This window comes from Panthera leo, chromosome C2 (genome assembly GCF_018350215.1).
Source record: "Panthera leo isolate Ple1 chromosome C2, P.leo_Ple1_pat1.1, whole genome shotgun sequence".
Taxonomy (NCBI): domain Eukaryota; kingdom Metazoa; phylum Chordata; class Mammalia; order Carnivora; family Felidae; genus Panthera; species Panthera leo.
The window spans coordinates 90,525,227-90,544,441 of record NC_056687.1 but is presented as its reverse complement, the minus strand read 5'-3'; the positions used below and the strand labels follow the sequence as shown (position 1 = coordinate 90,544,441).

The 19,215-nt window shown below is 36.8% G+C and overlaps 1 protein-coding gene and 1 pseudogene across 16 annotated transcripts in view; one reads left to right on the top strand and one right to left on the bottom strand.

Annotated features, from left to right (window-relative positions):
- LOC122230363 overlaps window positions 1-10,379 on the bottom strand; it is a 90,154-nt pseudogene extending 79,775 nt beyond the window's left edge.
- The window catches only part of NAALADL2 (N-acetylated alpha-linked acidic dipeptidase like 2), a 1,343,235-nt gene that overhangs the window by 1,264,759 nt on the left and 59,261 nt on the right, over window positions 1-19,215 (top strand). For all 16 annotated transcript variants that reach the window (XM_042954993.1, XM_042954989.1, XM_042954981.1 and 13 more), the window contains one exon: window positions 17,345-17,438. In XM_042954993.1, the coding sequence (XP_042810927.1) occupies window positions 17,345-17,438 (94 nt within the window). The remainder of the gene's footprint in view (window positions 1-17,344; window positions 17,439-19,215) is intronic.

Here is a 19,215-nt window from a genome sequence, read left to right as displayed (position 1 = left end):
TCTGCTCTGCAATACAGAGTCCAAATTCCTTACAGTAACTTACTAGATGCTTCACAACCTTGCTCCAATCTACCTTGCTCCTATTATTGTCATCATTGCTTAATGTCTGTTGGCAGAATTTGATGGTAGGATTCAATGAAATCTGACAGGTTTGTTAGTAGGATCAAATAAAATCATGTATTTTGAGAGAGGGAGAGAAAGAGAGATGTATCATGAGCAGGGGAGGTGCAGAGAGAGAGGGAGAGAGAATCTGAAGTAGGCTCCTTTCTGTCAGCACAGAGCCTGGGCAGGGCTCCATCCCACGAACTGTGAGATAGTGACTTGAGCTGAAATCAACAATCAGAAGCTTAACCAACTGAGCCACCCAGGCACCCCCACAGTTCTAATGAAAGGTCTGGCACATAGTAGATTTTCAATGAATACTTGCTCCTTCCTATATTCTTCTTTGGAATGTGTGAAAACCATAAATTTACCATATCACCTATTTATTGGACTAGTTTTTCTTTTTCAAAGAGTGAGAAGACACTTTGTATACAGTGGATAGTAGAATATTCCTATTTTCTCTGAGAAACTAAAAATATTGGGATCACACAAATTGCAAAAAGCAAAGAAAGCAGGATTCCTGAAGCCTGTGCAAAGATATCTCTCTCTACTTTTCAGTCAGCAATTAGGGTCAGGCTCTGCTAAGCCTTGGCCTTTCTACAATCCTCCCACTTGTAGAAGAGACTTCTCAGTGCACAGAATCCATAGAAATGAGTTGCCTACAAAACATGGAGTTTGTCATAGCAAAATATGGCAATTGGTAAAATCCAGTTCAGGGTCCAAAAAAAAGTGTCACATTAAGCCAGCCCCCAACTTTTGTTATTAGATTGAGTCCCTCAACATTCTCAATATCCCTTAATAACCAACCACATGTTAAAAACTCAAGAGAATGTTGTGATGGGGTTTTAGAAAGTAAGGTTTTGGGGCGCCTGGGTGGCTCCGTCAGTCAAGCGTCCCACTTCGGCTCCGGTCATGATCTCCTGGTTTGTGAGTTTGAGCCCCACGCGTCGGGTTCTGTGCTGACAGCTCAGAGCCTGGAGCCTGCTTTGGATTCTGTGTCTCCCTCTCTCTCTACCCCTCCCCTGCTTGTGCTCTGTCTCTTTCAAAAATAAATAAATCTAAAAAAATTTTTTTTAGAAAGTAGGTTTTACAAATAAGGAAACCAAGGGCCACAGAAGTGGAACTATATCTAAATATACATTCTAAACTGTAAGCTGTTGTGTTTTCAGCAACATGCATTCAGACATTATAATTTTTGATAATGGTGATATGGACACACAAATTACCAATTACCAAATGAAATGCAGGAATGAAAACCTTACCTTTACTCTTCCAGATCAGACTTTCTTTGGCCCATTACATAGAATAGCATGTCTTTTTCTAAGTTAATTTATAATAATTACATAGTGTTCTTCTAAATTTTTTTGTTGTTAAGACCTCTCAATTTAAATGGAATATTTTCTCATTTAATAAGGAACTTGTTGACAAGGAAAGAGATATCTCACAATATAGTTTACTTCTCTAACTTCATCTTTCTTTTCTCCTTTAAAAAAATCCTTCTTCCACTCAAAACTGATTTACCCAGTGGTTGGAATCTGAACTTAAACCTGCCTGCTCAGGTTACCTGGGTGGGTCAATCGTTTAAGTGTCCAACTTTGGCTCAGGTCATGATCTCATGGTTAGTGAGTTCAAGCCCCACATCCAGCTTACTGCTGTCAGTCCAGAGCCTGCTTCGGATCCTCTGTCCCCTCTCTCTCTCTCTCTGCCCTTCCCTGGCTCATGCTCTCTCTCTCAAAAGTAAATAAACATTAAAAAAAATGCCTGTCCATCTTTCTGAAAGGACTGCCCTCAACTCTTACCACCTCCTTAGACTATCCTTTTTTATAGTCCAACAGAAGTAAAATCTATAAGAAGTATTCTGGGACTATTGCTGTCCATAGTGACCACTGTTTTCTTACTAATTTGATCCTTTGGATGCACCATTTCATACATTCTTTGTTTTCCTTTGCTAATATCTTGGATTCCAACCTATAAGCCCCTTAATTGTAAGAACTGCTTCACATTTTTAGCATTTATCCCAGGAATCTTGAATTGTAGGTGCTTTACAAGTACTTCTTCAAAATAAATATCTCTAAGATAAAGTGTTCTAAAATTGATTATAACATTAAGGATCATGTTGTACTGATTAACTGGTGAATGATAATGTTTAAAAAAAAATCTGAATTCTTTGGTCTGTGTTATTCTGTGGGACATCCTGGGATGTTTGAGAAGGAAGAAGCTGTAACAGTCCTCTGCATCAGCAACATGCAAAGAAGAAAAGAGAACTCATGAAAAATCTAGAGCTGGATAGTGTGTGTGTTTGTGTGCTTCCTTATTTGCATATATATTTTTGCATTCAAGTGAGCAGTAGCATCTAGTTTAGAGAAGGTTGGTTGATATAAGAAACTTGTCATGAGTATAATCACACATCAAAGAATCTAAAGCCATTGTGTTTCTTTTACTATTTTTAAATTTTCAACTCTCTGTAGGATGCAGTCTAAAAAAACAGTGCATTTACAGCCAGAAAAGAACTGCATTAACAGTATAATTGCCTACAGTAAGGGTCACATATAGTTTGGCCATTATGAAAGTATCTCTAGAGAGAAGTAGCAAGTTCAAGAGAACAATCTGTTTATTTATTTTCATTTTCATATCTCTACCCACCACCATTGCCTTTACTGCATCCATAATATAGAAACATGATGTCATCACTTTTCTATATTAGTATTTTTGTAAAAAATGGAACAATATTCTGAAAATATTTTTAGAGAAACAAAATTTTATCAGATGTTCAAACTTATAGTAGAAGAGAACTTTATTTTTTGTTGGTTTTTCAATGGGGACATAAGGAAGGAAATAATTACATTAACAATTTATATCAAAATGCTAATATTGATCTACATGATTGACTAAATATTTGACTTTATATGTCAGATAACTAAATAATTGACTTCATATGTGCTTGAATCCATTATAACCAAAATATACTTTGTTTTATGACTGGGTGTTAAAAATAAATGTTATCTTTATGCTTTAATAAAGCACTGTTCTATCAAATTCTTAAAGAGCAAACTAAAACCACATTATTTTGCATGTACAGAAATCCAGCCTCATGGTCTGAAAATGCAGTCTCTAAAAACACTATAAATAGGAAATCACTGGCCTCTTCTGTTTCATTGCATTATGTATATTTGATGTGTTTTCTCCAGCATTATTACAAACTCTGCTTAATCAATTCTCTAATCTTTCTCTCTATGATTAATTACTCTGGATAATTTACCAAGTACATGATTGAATAAATGCACAATTACCCTTTTAAAAATAAACAACCTCTACCTTCTTTGTGCCACATCAAAGCTATAGTGGTTTCTGCAACAACAGAGAACTTGATTTCTGTTCTGGTTGTGATATGAGGGCAGTTAGGGGGAACTATGTCTACTCAAAGATACACCTTTTCCTTTAGAAGATACTGTCATGAAACACATGTAAGATAAATAATAACACACATTTTTAACATTTTAATTTTATTGTTGTCTAAAGATGTATAAGTCCAACTAAGCAACCTTAGGTACACTCATGTAAAATGCTGTGCTTTGTACCAAATCTGTTTCTGATTTTTTTCTTGTGTGATAGATAGCCTAACACAGTGATTTCCCCACAGAAGTTTTTCCAAGGAAGCCTTTCCTAATCCTCTCAGATGCAGTAGGACTCCTTTCACATGGCATATATCCTTCGCATATATCCTTTCACATCACCCTCATTTAACCATTTAATAATTATAGTCAATGTCTGTTTCCTCTCATATAAACAGCCTGGAAATTCCCAGTACCTAACACAGTCTCTGACATATAGCCAGTGCCCTCTAAATATGTATTTTATATTAGAAATTCCCTTAAGCAATATGGATATTGATGGATGAGTGATCACTGATAACCCTTTGGCAAGTATTCATATTAGTTTTTAAGTATTTTCCCTGAACCTTGTTCAAAGAACTTAAACTTGGAGTAATAATAGTCTATGGCCTCCTAAGATAGATATCTATCCTAAGATAGATAAATATCAATCATTATGCAGACCAGCTGACCCTCCCACTTGATTACCTCCACTTTTCCAGGTGTATTTTAGATTTAATCAATGATGTTTATTGTAAGAAAAATGATAAAAATACTTGATTTACTCGGCATTTTGGAGAATTTCTTTGCTTCATGAATCTCTACATTCATTTTTCTAGTTTCTGTATAAAAATTATAATTCCTGATAGGACCACTTGCCATCTTGATAGTAAATGTGCCTGATAGGTGTAATTAGCCCTTAATTATTCTTTAGAATCATACATGCAGATTTGGTAAATGTTGTCTCTGTGGCCATTCCTGATTTGTTAAAATTAGGAGAGGGACTGGAAAGGAAAGAAGAAGATGCAATTTAGTATAAGAGTCCAGATTCTGCAGCCAGAATGCCTGGCCTTAAGTCTCAGAATAGCATGTACTACCTAAGTGGCTCTGGGAGAGTTACTTCACCGAGCAGTACTTCTGTTTTCTCATCTGCAAAATAAAATAAGACTATTGTAAGAACTGAATGGATTAACTCATGGGAAAAAATTTAGAAAAATGCCTGGCATATGGCAAAAGCTCATAAATGTTTAGTTGCTATTGCAGTTATTACTATTGTTGACATTGGGCTGAAGTTAGTGAAATATAATAAAGATGCTTAATTTTTAATTTGTCAATGAGCATATATGTAGTTCAATGCAAATAACTAATAAACATGATAGAACAGTTGGTATCTTAAAGTGTCTTTCTCCAATGTGCTAAGAAATACTAACTGGGTTTTTTCCTCTAACAACAATATGCTAGCAGAAGATACAACTGTATTACAAAGTCAAAATTGTGACTACATGTACTAAAAAAGAATTACCAAAGCTCCCAGCAAACAGACTTGATCATTTCCAAATTAATCTGTAAATATATTTTTACTGCTACAATTTAATAACAGATGAGTGATGACATTCACTAAAAAAGGAAAGATATTTTACCATTGGGGGGAAAAAAACTTTTATCAGATACTTCTGTGGTCTAGGCAAAGAAAGGAAGCGGTCTATTTTAGCAACACATTTCCGTCTCTGCCTGAAGTTTGCCAGGGAGAGCTGCCAGTGTACAAGAGTCCAGAAGAGTTAAAGATTTAATACCTCCATGAAGCAACCTTAGAAAATTCTGAGGAACCCATTTTATTCTGGCCTTCGGGTTTTCCCCAGTGGGATTACATTCCAATCACACAGGCTGACTGCTGACTTAATAAAATGCCTTCTATTGGCTGTCTTCTCTGTCTTGCCTCTCATTCTGCTACCTCACATGTCAGTGAACCACTTGCACTCAGGTTTTGTCTCACAGTCTATTTCTGAGGGAACCCCAAGTATGGCTCATGGCAAATTCTGGGTGGTGCGGTCAGAGTTTAGGTTAAGAACCTAGAGAGGAGATAAGGCTTACAGCAGGAGCAAAGGCTGGAAAGGAGGATTAGAATTAGGGAGTTTGTGGGGCACCCAGGTGGCTCACTTGCTTAAGCATCTGACTTCGGCTCAGGTCATAATCCCCCAGCCCGTGGGTTTGAGCCCCACATCGGGCTCTGTGCTGATAGCTCAGAGCCTTGGAGACTGCTTCAGATTCTGTGTCTCCCTCTCTTTCTGCCCCTCCCCTGCTCACACTCTGTCTCAGTCTCTCTCAAAAATAAGTAAACATTAAAAAAAATTAGAATTAGGGAGTTTGTATTCCTAGCCAATTACTTCCTTGCTAGCAGGGGTTGTCTTCCTAGTTCTTTAATGTCCTGGCATTTGCAGGTGGTTAGTGTGTGTCAAAAAAAAAAAAAAAAATGCCCATCTATTTAATAATCAAATTAAATTACTGTGGAGACATACCCTGTTTATGCCACCTTCTCTTTATGCCATAGTCCATCAATTTGCCCTCATTGTCCCCAGGGATGCAAAGAGTTTTTGCATGATCTTCAGGTGCAGACAGTCTGTAGTGAAAGCACAGGCCAGCCCTCAAACTAGATGTCCCAGAATTCATGCTCAGCCCTTAGTAGTTGTAGGGGGCAAGGTGATGACTGAAACAGCAGTTTCTCAGGGTACTGGAGAGAAAAGGATTCTCTCTCCTCCAGCAGTATGTATCTACGGGCATCCCACTGAATGATGCTGGGTTCCCAAGTTTTACCACTGTTTGCTTATCATAGGTCTTTAAATTCACACATACTTTCTCTGTCCAAGGCCCGTGATCCAGACAGGATCTGTCACAGGGAGTTCCTAATAATAGCCTCAAGTTTTAGGAACCAAATATACCATATATTTTCCCTGGTTAAAATCCTTCTCCTCCTTAAAATGAATTTCCCTCCCAGTAGCTTTTGGAATTCTTCAATGATTTTTGAAATCCTTTGCTACCAGGTAACTTCATTTGAGATGACCTCACTTCATCAAACTATTTTAATGTCTTTGAAATCTTAAGGAGGAAAGGGTGGAATTTTGAAACATTAGGAATGCCACAGCAACTTTCCTATCCCTCTCTCCTACTACTATTGAACTTCATGAGTATGTGTACGGAACAGTAAACACAGGTCTTTGCCTGACCTCCTAAACATCCTTTACAAAATTTTTTTGTAATGTTTATTTTTTGAGAGACAGAGAGACACAGAGTGTGAGTGGGGGAGGGGCAAAGAGAGAGAGAGGGAGACACAGAATTCAAAGCAGGCTCCAGGCTCTGAGCTGTCAGCACAGAGCCCGATGTGGAGCTTGAACTCACCAACTGTGATCATGACGTGAGCCAGAGTCAGATGCTTAACCAACTGAGCCACCCAGGGGCCCCCAGACCTCCTAAACATCTTATCAAAACCTCTCCACAGAAAGCACCCCTAAAACCAACCTTCAACAACTGGAGCTCCCTTCAAAGGTGACTGAGTGTTGACTATCACATGTCAACTCTTAACAGGACTGTCTCTGTTAGCACCAAGGGAACAGTTGTGGCATGGAAGTTTTGTGCACTGGTTTCTGTGTTGTGAGTTTGGTCTGAAGTGATATACTTTGATAGTTGTGGGCAATATATAGAAGTCCTTGATTTTATAAGACAGTTTTATTTTCAAGTAATTGTTTTCTATAAATAGACTTGGCAGATCATAGGTTTTTGAGTCGAGGGTCACATACCATCAACTTTCCTAGCTAAAGAAAACAGTAGAAAGGAAAACAGCAGGTCTGTTTGGGGGGTGCATAAGAATATATTTTGAATAAAGAGATGCATAGCTCTCTCTATCATGGGGAGACTTGGATTAGAGGCAGACATATAGATAAATTAGGGAGTTTGTGGAGTATTTCAGATGACAGGTAATAAGAATCTTAAAACTGAATTTTAGCATGTTAGGGGTATCCATAGATTGTGCCAATATCATGTAGCACCATTTAATTTCTCCTTTTGCTGGCAAAATTGTCTGGGTATGTCAGGAGTACATCCTTGCTTTCTTTCTTCTGCTGGCATCAGTTTTGGAAAGTAATCCTGAGGACTGAAAGGCTGTTTCTTGCTCTGCTCACCTCCAGGGAGATTTCTGAATCTCCTTGTCCATAGCTGGCTGTCCGAGGTTTGTTATTCACAGAGTGTCTGTTGCTAAGTTGGGGGTTTTCTACTATAAAGTGGCATAAATCAGAGTCAGGTCACTTCAGGATGAACATAATAGCACCATGCACCACAGAATCATGTTATGAGGACTTTCACCAGATCATAATTTATTAGACAATGCCTCTGGTTTGAGCATTAAGGGAATGGAGAAGGACTCCCTACAGATCACTGAATCATGGCCATATACCTTAGTTGAGTTTTAGTGTTTTCTGACTCCTTGCCCTATACCCCACATGCAAACTTACTTCCACTAACCAAGAACTCTACTGCAGTTACACTGGTCTCTTCAAGTTTTTCTAAAAATCTGTGTTTCTTTCTGTCTCAAGGTTTTTGCTCATTTTATTACTTTCTTCTGGAATATCTAGCCCCTTTTACACTGAGGTATCTTGAGCCCAAAATATGTACATGTGGCAGAATCCCATGGTATGGTTTAAAGTGGAATAGAAAATGGTGCTTTCTAGGAAACAAAAGATTCATGTTTACTAAATTTTCTACTGTTAACTTCTTTTCCAATTTTGTGAAAGTGATATAACTTGTCTCTATCAGGAAAGTAAGTCTTATATTTCTCTTTTCTCCCAGTAGCACAGCGATGATCACGCAATAAAAAACTCAATATATACTAGTGAGATGGTTCATAATTCATCTACTATTTGTCATATTATATCACACCATGCCATAGCAACTCAGTCTCTCAATTTCTTTCTCACACTAACCTATAAAATAGGTGTTATAATTATCTCACAGCACTACCTTCTAGAGTGGGTCTATATTGCACCCTAACCCTGACCAAGGACATAAAAACAATCCTACAATGATAGTTGAACTTACAGCTTAAGTATAAGGCATAAACCATGGTTGTTGTAATTTGGAATTATAAACATAGAACAAATAACATATTTACTGAACATCTCTACCTGTAACTAAAAAAAATACATTATGGAACTATGGTATTGGTATTGCTTTAATAAATCTATTTTTTTCCAATGTTAATAAATTAAATAAATTCATTCAAAGCAATCATTACAAATACAGTCATCATCTTTGTCAATGAGATAAAATAATTGAGGGGGGGAATATTCCTACCGTAGATAGGAATATTTTCAGTTTTGTAAATAAAATATTTTCAGTTTTGTAAATAAATATCTTTTTTTCCCTTTAGACAGGTGAATAAGGGAAAGATTTTTGCTAAAATCAGTATAAAAATACCTCTCTGCAAGGCAATAAAGCAACATATTATTACAAAGTTTAACCGAAAATTACATGTGTGTGTGTTTATATGTTTATTTTCCTCTAAAATTTCTAAAAACAGTCTTCTAAACCTTTAAAGACCTAAAATTATTTTAGGTTGAAGAGAGAAACTTTTATATGGCAAAATATGATTTGCCTTTATTACCCTTAAAATCTAGAAGAAGGCTGTATTAGTAATTATCTTTCAACAATTTAATTTTGCCTGATACCAATGAAAACAATAACTCTAGAAATAGCAATATTACCTACTGAGAGAAGAAGGTCTTTGCAATGTGGGTTCATTAATTAATTTTTCTATATAATAATCCTTTATTTTTTTAAAGACTTTTACTACTATAAAACAACTTTGTTGTTGTTCCAATGCATTCTTTCTTTATCCTTTGCTCAGGGGTAGGGTGGTCTGGGAAGAGTTGAGAAAGAAGGACATAAGGGTCTTAAGAAGATTGTGTGATTGTAAAGTTATTAAATAGCATTTCAAATAGCTCAGGGGTGTGTTGTCACCAAGATGGCAGACCAGGAGATCCAAGCACCCATCTTCCCACAAAGAAAAATTAGACAGCTGTCCAAGAATGAAAATAGCTCTGGGAGATCTCAGGAGCCCACCTAAGGAGTTTCAACAAAATAGCAGAGCAAAATAACCTGTGAATAACCACACAAAAAGAGTAGGAAGAACGACTTCATTTTGCCTGCAACATCCTGTGGCCTAGGTCAGCACTGCTCAGTGCCAAGAGAGAACTGCCTAGCCAGAAAGAGTTCTCATTGCAAGCAAAATAGAGCAGAATGAATGACCAGATGCCCTAACCTTTTATAGCTACACAAAGGACCTGACCCTACTCCTATCACTGGCCTGCACCTCTGTGTACCAGCAACTAGTCCCTCTGTAGTTATGCATGTGCACACAGCTGGTTCCAATTTGTATGACCAGCCATTACTGTGTGTGCACCTATGGCTAGCCTCTGCAGCCACATGAGTACACACCGACAGCCAAACCCTCCATAGTTGCTTCTGTATCTGAAGCCAGTCCTGACCCCTGTCACAGGCCTCTACTGCTGCAGGCACTTGCAAATAGCCCTTGTAGTACACACCTGAGTGCTGCTGACACTGACTCCTGTTACCAGAGCCTCCAAAGTGCATTGGCCTGCAACTAGCCCCTGCAGCCACCTGGGTACACATTGATTGCCCAGGTCCTGCAGCTGCTCATGTACCCAAAGTTGGCCTCAGGCCCTGCTGCTGGGCAGCACCCTTGCCAATGTGTGTGTATGCCTGAAGCTGGCCCCTGCCACTATGCAGGCACCTGCAGCCAGCTCCATAGCCACATATGTGCACACCACCGGCTCCGGCTACCACCACCATATGCCCTGTTCCCTTGCCTTTGAGAAGCCCAATAGCCCTTGCAGCCATTCAGGGCCCCATACAGCTCTTGCTTTCAAGGATCATGCAATTGTCAATGTCATGCACTTCAGCCACCTGAGCCAATGAGATAATTTGCCACCCCAAATCTCAACATATTTGTGAATTTTAGTTTTCATCTTGACATTGATTTCTAGTTTCATACAATTGTGATCAGAAAAGATGCTGGATATGACTTTGATCTTCTTAAATTAAGACTTTTTTGGTGGCTAATGTTTCATATGTCTTGAGAAGAATATATATTCTGCTACTATTGGATGTAATGTTCTGTAAATATCTGTGAGGTCCATCTGGTCAAATGTCTAGTTTAAGTCCAATGTTTCATTAGGGATTTTATGTCTGGCTGAGCTATCCATTGTTGAAAGGGATATTAAAACCCCCTACTGTTACTGTATTGCTGCTATCTATTTTCTCTCTTCAGGTCTGTTAATATTTGCTTTATTTTATTTTATTTTATTTTATTTTATTTTATTTTATTTTATTTTATTATTTGAGAGAGAGAGAAAGCATGTAAGCAGGGGAGAGGGGGAGAGAGAGAGAGAGAGAGAGGGAGAGAGAGAGAGAGAGAGAGAGAGAAAGAGAAAGAGAATAAGAGAGAGAATCCCAAGCAGGTTCCATGCTCAGTGCAGAGCCCAATGTAGGACTCAATCCCATGACTCTGGGATCATGATCTGAGCCAAAATCAAGAGTAAGACGATTAACCAAGTGAGCCACCCAGGTGCCCCTGCTTTATATATTTAGATGCTCCAGTGTTGAATGCATAAATATTTACAAATTTTATATCCTCTTGTTGGATTGACTCCTTTATCATTATATAATGACTTTCTTTGTCTCCTGTTACCATCTCTATTTTTATATAAGTTAAGCTGCCTCTGCTTTCTTTGGGTTTCCATTTACATGAAACTTATTATTTTCTCTTCACTCATTTACAGGCTGGTTGTGTTCCTAAAGCTGAAGTGAATGTCTTGTGAGCAACAGAGAGCTGGGTCTTGTGTTTTTACCCATTAAGCCACTGTATGTCTTTTCATTGTAGAATTTAGTCCATTTACATTTATGTTTTTAAATGTTTACTTATTTATCTTGAGAGAGAGAGAGAGAGAGAGAGAGAGAGAGAGAGGAAGGGGTAAAGAGAAAGGAGAGAAAGAAGACTAAGCAAGCTCTACACTGTCAGGGAAGAGCCAGTTTCAGGAACCAGGAGACCATGACATGAGCTGAAACCAAGAGTCAGACACTTAAATGACTGAGCCACCCAGGTGTCCCTAGTCAATTTACATTTAAAGTACTTATTGATAGGCATAGACTTATTATTGCCATTTTGTTAATTATTTTCTGGTTGTTTTATAGTTCTTTTGTTTCTTTTTCTTTTGCTTTCTTCCTTTATGATTTAATGATTTTCTCTAGTGGTATGCTTCAGTTGCTATCTTTAATTTTGTGTATCTCTTATAGGTTTTTCCTTTGTTGTTACCATGAAATGTATATAAAGCATCTTATATTTATAGTAATCTATTTTAACCTGAATACAACTTAAATTCAAATGCATACTAAAGCTTGATACTTTTAACTTCCACACCCCTTACATATTATGTTTTTGATGCCCAATTTCATCTTTACCTTGTATATACATTAAAAACTTAATGTAGTTATTTTTAATATTTTTGTCTTTTGGTTCATACTTGATTTATGTGATTTCCCCACCACCATTAAAAATTAGAGTATTCTGGATTTAACTACATATTTATCTTTATTGGTGAAATGTAGCCTTTCATGTTTTACTATTACTAATTATCATCCTTTTGTTTCAGATTAAAGAGTTCCTTTCAACATTTCTTGTAAAACTGGTCTAGTGGGGGTGAACTTCTTCAGCTTTTGCTTGTGTGAAAAACTCTTTATCTCTCCAATTCTGAAGTACTAATTTGCTGGGCAGAGTATTCTTGGTTGGCTTTTTTGTTTTTGTTGTTTTGTTTTGTTTTGTTTTGTTTTGTTTTGTTTTGTTTTTAGCACTTTGAATATGTTATCCCAGTCTTTCAGGACCTGCCAAGTTTCTACAGAAAAATGTACTGATGGTCTTATGGAGGTTCTCTTATATGGAACAAGTTGTTTTTCATTTGTTTCTTTTAAGATTCTCTTCTTGTTTGTAACTTTTGAAAATTTAATTATAATGTGTTTTGGTGTGGTTCTCTTTGGATTTGTCTTATTTGGATCTTATAGGCTAGGGAAGTTTTCAGCCATTTTTTCTTTAAATAAGCTTTCTACTACTTATGATTTCACTCATATCTGGAATCTAAAAAATAAAACAAATGAATAAACAAACAAAAGCAGAATCATACCTATAAATACAGAGAACAAACTGGTTGCCAGAGGGAAGGGGATTGGGATAATGGACAAAATGGGTGAAGGGGAGTGGAAGATACAGGATTCTAGTTACAGAATTAATAAGTCACAGTGTAGGGAATATAGTCAGTGATGTTGCAATAGTGTTGTATGGTGAGAGATGGTAGCTACACTTGTGAGCATAGGATAAGGTTATAGAGTTGTTGAATCACTATGCTGTACACCTAAAACTAATGTAGCATTGTGTGTCAACTATACTCAAATTAAAAAAATATATATAAAACTTTCTGCCCCCTTTCTCTTTCTTTTCTCCTCCTGGGACCTCTATAATGTGAGGATTGATCTGTTTGATGATATCTCTTAAGCTTCCTACACTCTTTTTTATTCTTTTTTTTTTTTTCTATTTATACTCCTGATGGTAGGAATTTGTATCTTTGAGTTTGCTAATCCTTTTTTCTGCTTATTCTAGTCTGCTGTTGAACCCCTCTATTGAATTTTTCAGGTCAGTTATTGTATTCTTCAATTCTATGATTTCTGTTCTATACTTTTTCAATATTTCATTTATCTTTATTGAAATTCTCACTTTTTATGCATTGTTCTCCTTATCTTGGTGAGCAAATTTATGACCATTATTTTGAGCTTTTTATCAGGTAGATCACATATCTCCATTTCATTAAAGTCTATTCCTGGAGTTTTATCTTTTCTTTATTTGGAAAATATTTCCCTGTTTCTTCACTTTTCTTCACTCCCTGTGTTTCTTCCTGTGCACTAGATAAAACAACTGCCATTCTCATTTTTGATGGAATGGTCTCACATAGGAGGCAAACTGCATTGTTCAGCCTGGTCCTAGCTCTTGCTTGTTGCTTAAATCTTTGTGATTTGGCTTACAGTAGTTGAGTGAGCATGTGCCAAGACCTGTGAGTGTCCCAAAAGGGAGAATCTCAGTCAGCAACTAGATGCAGGCTAATTGGAAGCAAGACCATCAGGCAGCAACCTTTTAAAGCATGCAAATATACCTCTTTCAAGGAAAGACTAGGAGACAGGCATTTCCATGGTCTTCCTAGTGTTGAACCCTAAAGGGATAGCCAGTTAAGAAGTCCTTCTTTGTTGGCTACAGTCCTGTGAAACTTGTGAATGCAAGCTCCACTTGCCTCCATAGCCAGGCCATCAAGGAGTATTTCCCCTGGGTGGCAGTTGCAAAAGCTGGGGTGCCATATATGTATATAAACTCCTTCCAGGAGGATATTGCTGTTGTTAGGCTACAGGAAGAATGCTAAGATCAAGTCTATTGGATTCCCTGTTCTTTGGGGAAGATCTGTCTGTCCCTAGATGCATGTTGTATTAGAGGCCTACCCCTTAGGCAGCAGTTTTAAAGTATGCAGATAGTCCTCTTTCAAAGAAAGACTGGGAGATTGGCATTTCTCTCTGCCCTTTTTTGCACTGAGCCCTAAGGAGATAGCTGATTAAGAAGTGTTGCTTTGTTTGCTACAGTCCTATGGGAATTCAAACTTGAAAAGTCAAGCCCCACTGGCCATCAGAGCCAGGCAATCAAGGGTGCCTCTTCTGGGAGGCAGCCACAAAAACTGGGCACCAGACATGTGCTCAAGCTCCTTTCAGGGAGACACTGGTGACCTGGAACAGGGCAGAGAGAGAATGCAAAAATGGCACCTGCCAGCCTCCTCAATCTCCAGAGAATTGCAGTTGGCCCTTAGATGTGTGTTAAATTAGAAGCCTGACTCTTGGGCTGTTGCTTTTAAGATAAGTTAATAGACCTCTTTCAGTGGATGACTGGGATATAGGCATTTTGGGCTTGCTACCTCTTCAGTGAGCCCTGGGGGCTCAAAACAAGTCCTCTCAAGCACCTTAAAAGCTGTTTCTTTGTTTGCTATAGGTTTGTAGGTTTTATGGATCCTAGTTTCATTGGCTTTTAGGGCTAGGTGTTTTGGGTGCCTGTGCCTCAGGTGGAGGTCTTAAAAGTTAGAGCACTTCATGTTGGATCCAAACCCTTTTCTCCTCAGGGAGAAATTGGGAGTTATGAGGTTTTTCCCAATTGTATGTTAGTGTGATGTGGTAGTGTTTATGGTCAGAGTGTGTCTCAGCCTTTCTTATATATTTCAAAGTGGGTTTTTTTCTCATTCACCTGATATGTAGGAATCACTCAATTAGATGTTTTTGTTTTTGTTTTTGTTTTTGTTTTTGTTTCCAGAGGGAATTGTTTTAGCATGTAGCTATAGATTCAGTGTGTCCATGGGAGGAGGTAAATTCAGGATCCTCCTATATCACCATCATGGACTAGAACACAGTAAGGCTTACACTTACCTTTTTAACAAAAGGTTTATTTACCCACTACTTGCCTCTAGGTTTGTCAAGATAATCGAATGAGATATTTAGGTGTAAAGCACTTTGGAAAGAATGGGGCCTTATATAAATATAAGGGAATGTTGCCTTGGCTTGCTTGAAAAAGAGTGGATGAGAAGAGTGTGAGTGACTCATCTCTTCTTCATGGCAAGACCTACGCAAATCTCCCTCTTGCTTATGAAGCTGCAAATAAACCCAACTTAGTCCAAACATTCTATCATGGACCAGGTGCCTTAGAAAGTCCCAGTATTTGTTGTCAGGTTCTTTTTGAGACAAATAGCAAAGTGGCTAGCTTATATTCCAGTTGTTTGAGTTGCCAGATGACTCTTAAAATAGAACAAAACAACTTTCTCCAGCAGCAAAAAGTGAAGTTGACTTTCTCCTCCCTCCACCTTCTTTCATTTTAATCTTTTATGATGTGTGGTTTCCAGATTCCAAAACTGTAAACAAAACATGTCTGTTCTGTTGTTTCTATTATCCAGTGCAAATTGAAAAAAGGAACTATAATGCTTCTTAATCTTTTTTGAAAATTCCTTTTTACAAATAATTTATTTCCAAATATCAGCATTTCTTACATGATTTGGATGTAGTGAGGTGGAATGGAGACAGAATTCATATCCACCTACTGCAGATAAAGCTTTTCCCCTGAAAAACAGCATAATCAGAGTAGGCAGTTTCCCAGGATTTTTGTGATCACCATGCTGGGGATAAAACTCTGCAAATAAACCTTAGGCATTGGGAATAAGTGGTTGCTACATTTGGGAGAAAAATATCTCAAAGAAATAAGAGGACATCAAAAGTTTTTCTTCTCCCTCTTTATTTCTAAGAGATGTCTTTCTCCAAGTATTTAGAAGAAGATAAAATTGAATTGTATTTTTATCATGATATGAATTGTGCAAACAACTGGGAATTATAACTTTAAAATATTAAATGGAATTTGACCCTTGTTGGATATGTAGATTTGAATATCTAACATCATATCTTCCTTGTAAGTTGTCTCTTTTACGTGTTCTATAATGTCTCAAGTTAGTGTGCTATTTTCCCCCGTGTAATTTCACAGGACAATATTTTCATTTACTAACAACATTTCATAGTACGTTAATAACATCAACACAGCCACATTTCCCTGTGTGAAAGATTCAGGGTTATAAGAGATGAAGGGACATTTGTTAAGCCTAGGTAAATATTCAATATCAGTTTAGAGAGAGGGAGAGTAACAATGGCATTTACAGCCAGCCCTAAGTTCCTTTGAGATGTATATGAATGCATTTGACTTGTTCAGTCTATGAAGCAGATGCTAGTTCAGCTGTAGTACATGTGTTGGTGTCCAAACATAGTTTTGGAATATGATGCGGGTGCGGGGAGAGGGGCGATGTGCATGTATGAAAATTCCAGGTATGAGTTTTGGGGATACCATTAAAATTATTTTAACTCAACTTAAACATTGACCTCAGAGATATATACATGATACTGGTTTTGATACATTTTGGAAAAGTAATTAGAAATCAAATAAAGCATTAAGGAAAACAGTAACTAAGATTTTAATGGAATTTTTTGGACTAAATTATATATTTTTCTAGTTCCAAATGAAAACAGCACTGCATTTTATTCTTTTCTTAAGTTTGTATTTAAATTTCAGTTAGTTAACCAACACTGTAATATTAGTTTCAGGTGTACAATTTAGTGAGTCGATACTTACATACAACATCTGGTGCTCATCAGAACAAGTGCATTCTTTAATCCCCATCATCTATTTCACCCATTCCCCCCCACCCCCAACGATCTCCCCTCTGGTAACCATCAGTTTGTTCAGGTTAAATTATATTTTAAATGAAATAAATGGATCATTAATTTTATTTGGAGTTTTACTTAGTCTAATAACCAAATATTGATTTTCAGTTATATTTCTCTTTATTCTTTGTTTTATTGTGTGACTTTCTGAACTGCTTTATAAGGAATTTTTTTTAAGTTTAAATATTACAAGTTCTTCAATTAAGGCAATATTTCTTAATATTTTAGCTTAAAAAGGAGGAAAATTTTATATTCCTTCATACTATTTTGAGACATGAAAAATACCATGAGGGTTTTTTTCTTTTTTTATAGAAAAGAAAAGAAAAAAGAGTTTAAAAGGAAAAGATATCTTATAAAAGTATATTTTCCCCTATGTGTTTTACTACCGTGGTTATATAAGAATGCATGAAGTAATGAAAAACAAACAAATCAAAAACCCTTCAAACTGAATGCTGCCATCTTTTTTTTTCTTTCAGCTCTCGGGAGAAGTGATTTTGCAAATTGCCAATGAACCAGTTCTGCCCTTTAATGCTCTTGATATAGCTATAGAAGTTCAAAACAGTCTTAAAGGTAATTTTTCTTTGAATTACAGTAATTTTAGCAAGTGAAAGATGGTTCAACTAATTTTTAACAAGCAATGGATAAAAATATATGCTATGTTATTAGCTATGGCAATGCAGTGACTCCCTTCTTAGAGAGGATTATCATGAGAAGGGCTTAGAAGAAATATGAGATTTGTAATTTCAAACTTCTGTTATCATTTTCCGCATGGCAAAAATATAGTTTAGGTATTTTCCCAAATAAATAAGTAAGTAGGTAAGTAAGTTTGTATCTAAAATTCAATCAATTCAAATCAAAATCAATCCAAATCAAGCCAACCCAAACCAATCTTTGGGATTAATTTCTGAAGTATGGGCCCCATTTCATTTCACTAAAGTGTTGGCTCATCCTAGATTAAGGGTGACAAGAAGAGAATTATCTCCATAGTTTCTATTTCAATCCCTTCATGTTTGAATAGATCTCTTTCTGCAGAATTCTAATAATTACCTTCATTTCCCCTTTATCTACATACAAATCTTTCAACAAGGCTTATAATTTTTCTGTATTAACCAAATACAAAGCCAGTATTGTAATTAAAGAATGCACCCTCCTCCTTTTTGAGTCACACATCTTATTGACAGATATTTATGTGTGATTTTTAGACATAAACTTCTCAATACAAAATTCACTATTTTATCTAAGTACCTAAGCAGTAATCCTTACAAAATGGATTATTCTTTTTCTTTCTTAGAAAATGATTTATTCTTAACAGCCAAATATTTCAAGTTTCTGAAAATTTAATTCCTTTTTTTTTTTTTAATTTTGACTACTGGGATTGCTTCTTAACCTGAAGAATACTATGACACAATTTTTCCTCCCTCAGTGATTCTTATGACTTTTATTATATTGGCTGTAAAACCCTAAAAGCACTTGAGCTGTTTAGGGTTATTTGTTCCTATATGAAGTAGCCTCGGATTGCTCTGTTTTTGGTATATTTAGGTTGGTCTCTATATGGTTTCCGTATTTTCCACTTTTGTCAAGTTTCTATCTTAGATTTGCTTGATGCAGAGTTGCCACAAACCTTCAATTTTAAGAAATGTAGTATCTGTGAAAATCAGTAAAACAAAGTACAACAAAATGAGGTATGCCTATATTTTGGGCAGCATTGGAGCTCAGAAGAAATATATATATATGTGTGTATATATATGTGTGTATATATATATATGTGTATATACGTATACGTATATATACGTGTGTATATATATATATATATATATGTATTCGTTTATTTTTGAGAGAGAGCACATGCATGCACACGTGTAAGCAGAGCAAGGGCAGAGAGAGAGGGAGAGAGAGAGAGAGGTTTCTCACTGCCAGCACAGAGCCCGAGACAGGGCTCGATCTCACGAACCATGAGATCATGACCGGAGGCAAAATCAAGAATCAGATGCTTAACTAACTGAGCTATCCAGGTGTCCCAAGAAATATATTTTTAATGAGATAAGTCAGTACAATTATTCAGCCTTCAGTTGGTGATTCAGATATAGAACTGACATAGTTGGATTTAATCAGGCTAGAGCTCTAATGAGAGAGGGACAATGACCTAGATAAGTTAAAACTGAGAGTATGTGCACAGGAGCACTCATGAGGGTGGATCAAAGTATCTAAACTGGGTATGGAATAAAAATGAGGAAATGAAGGAAAGGAGGGGGAACAGAATGGAAGGAGGATCAATAAATACTACTTCATGGTGAGATCAAAGAATTGAGTGAGCTAAAAAGACTCATTTGCTGCTGGCCAGCAAATG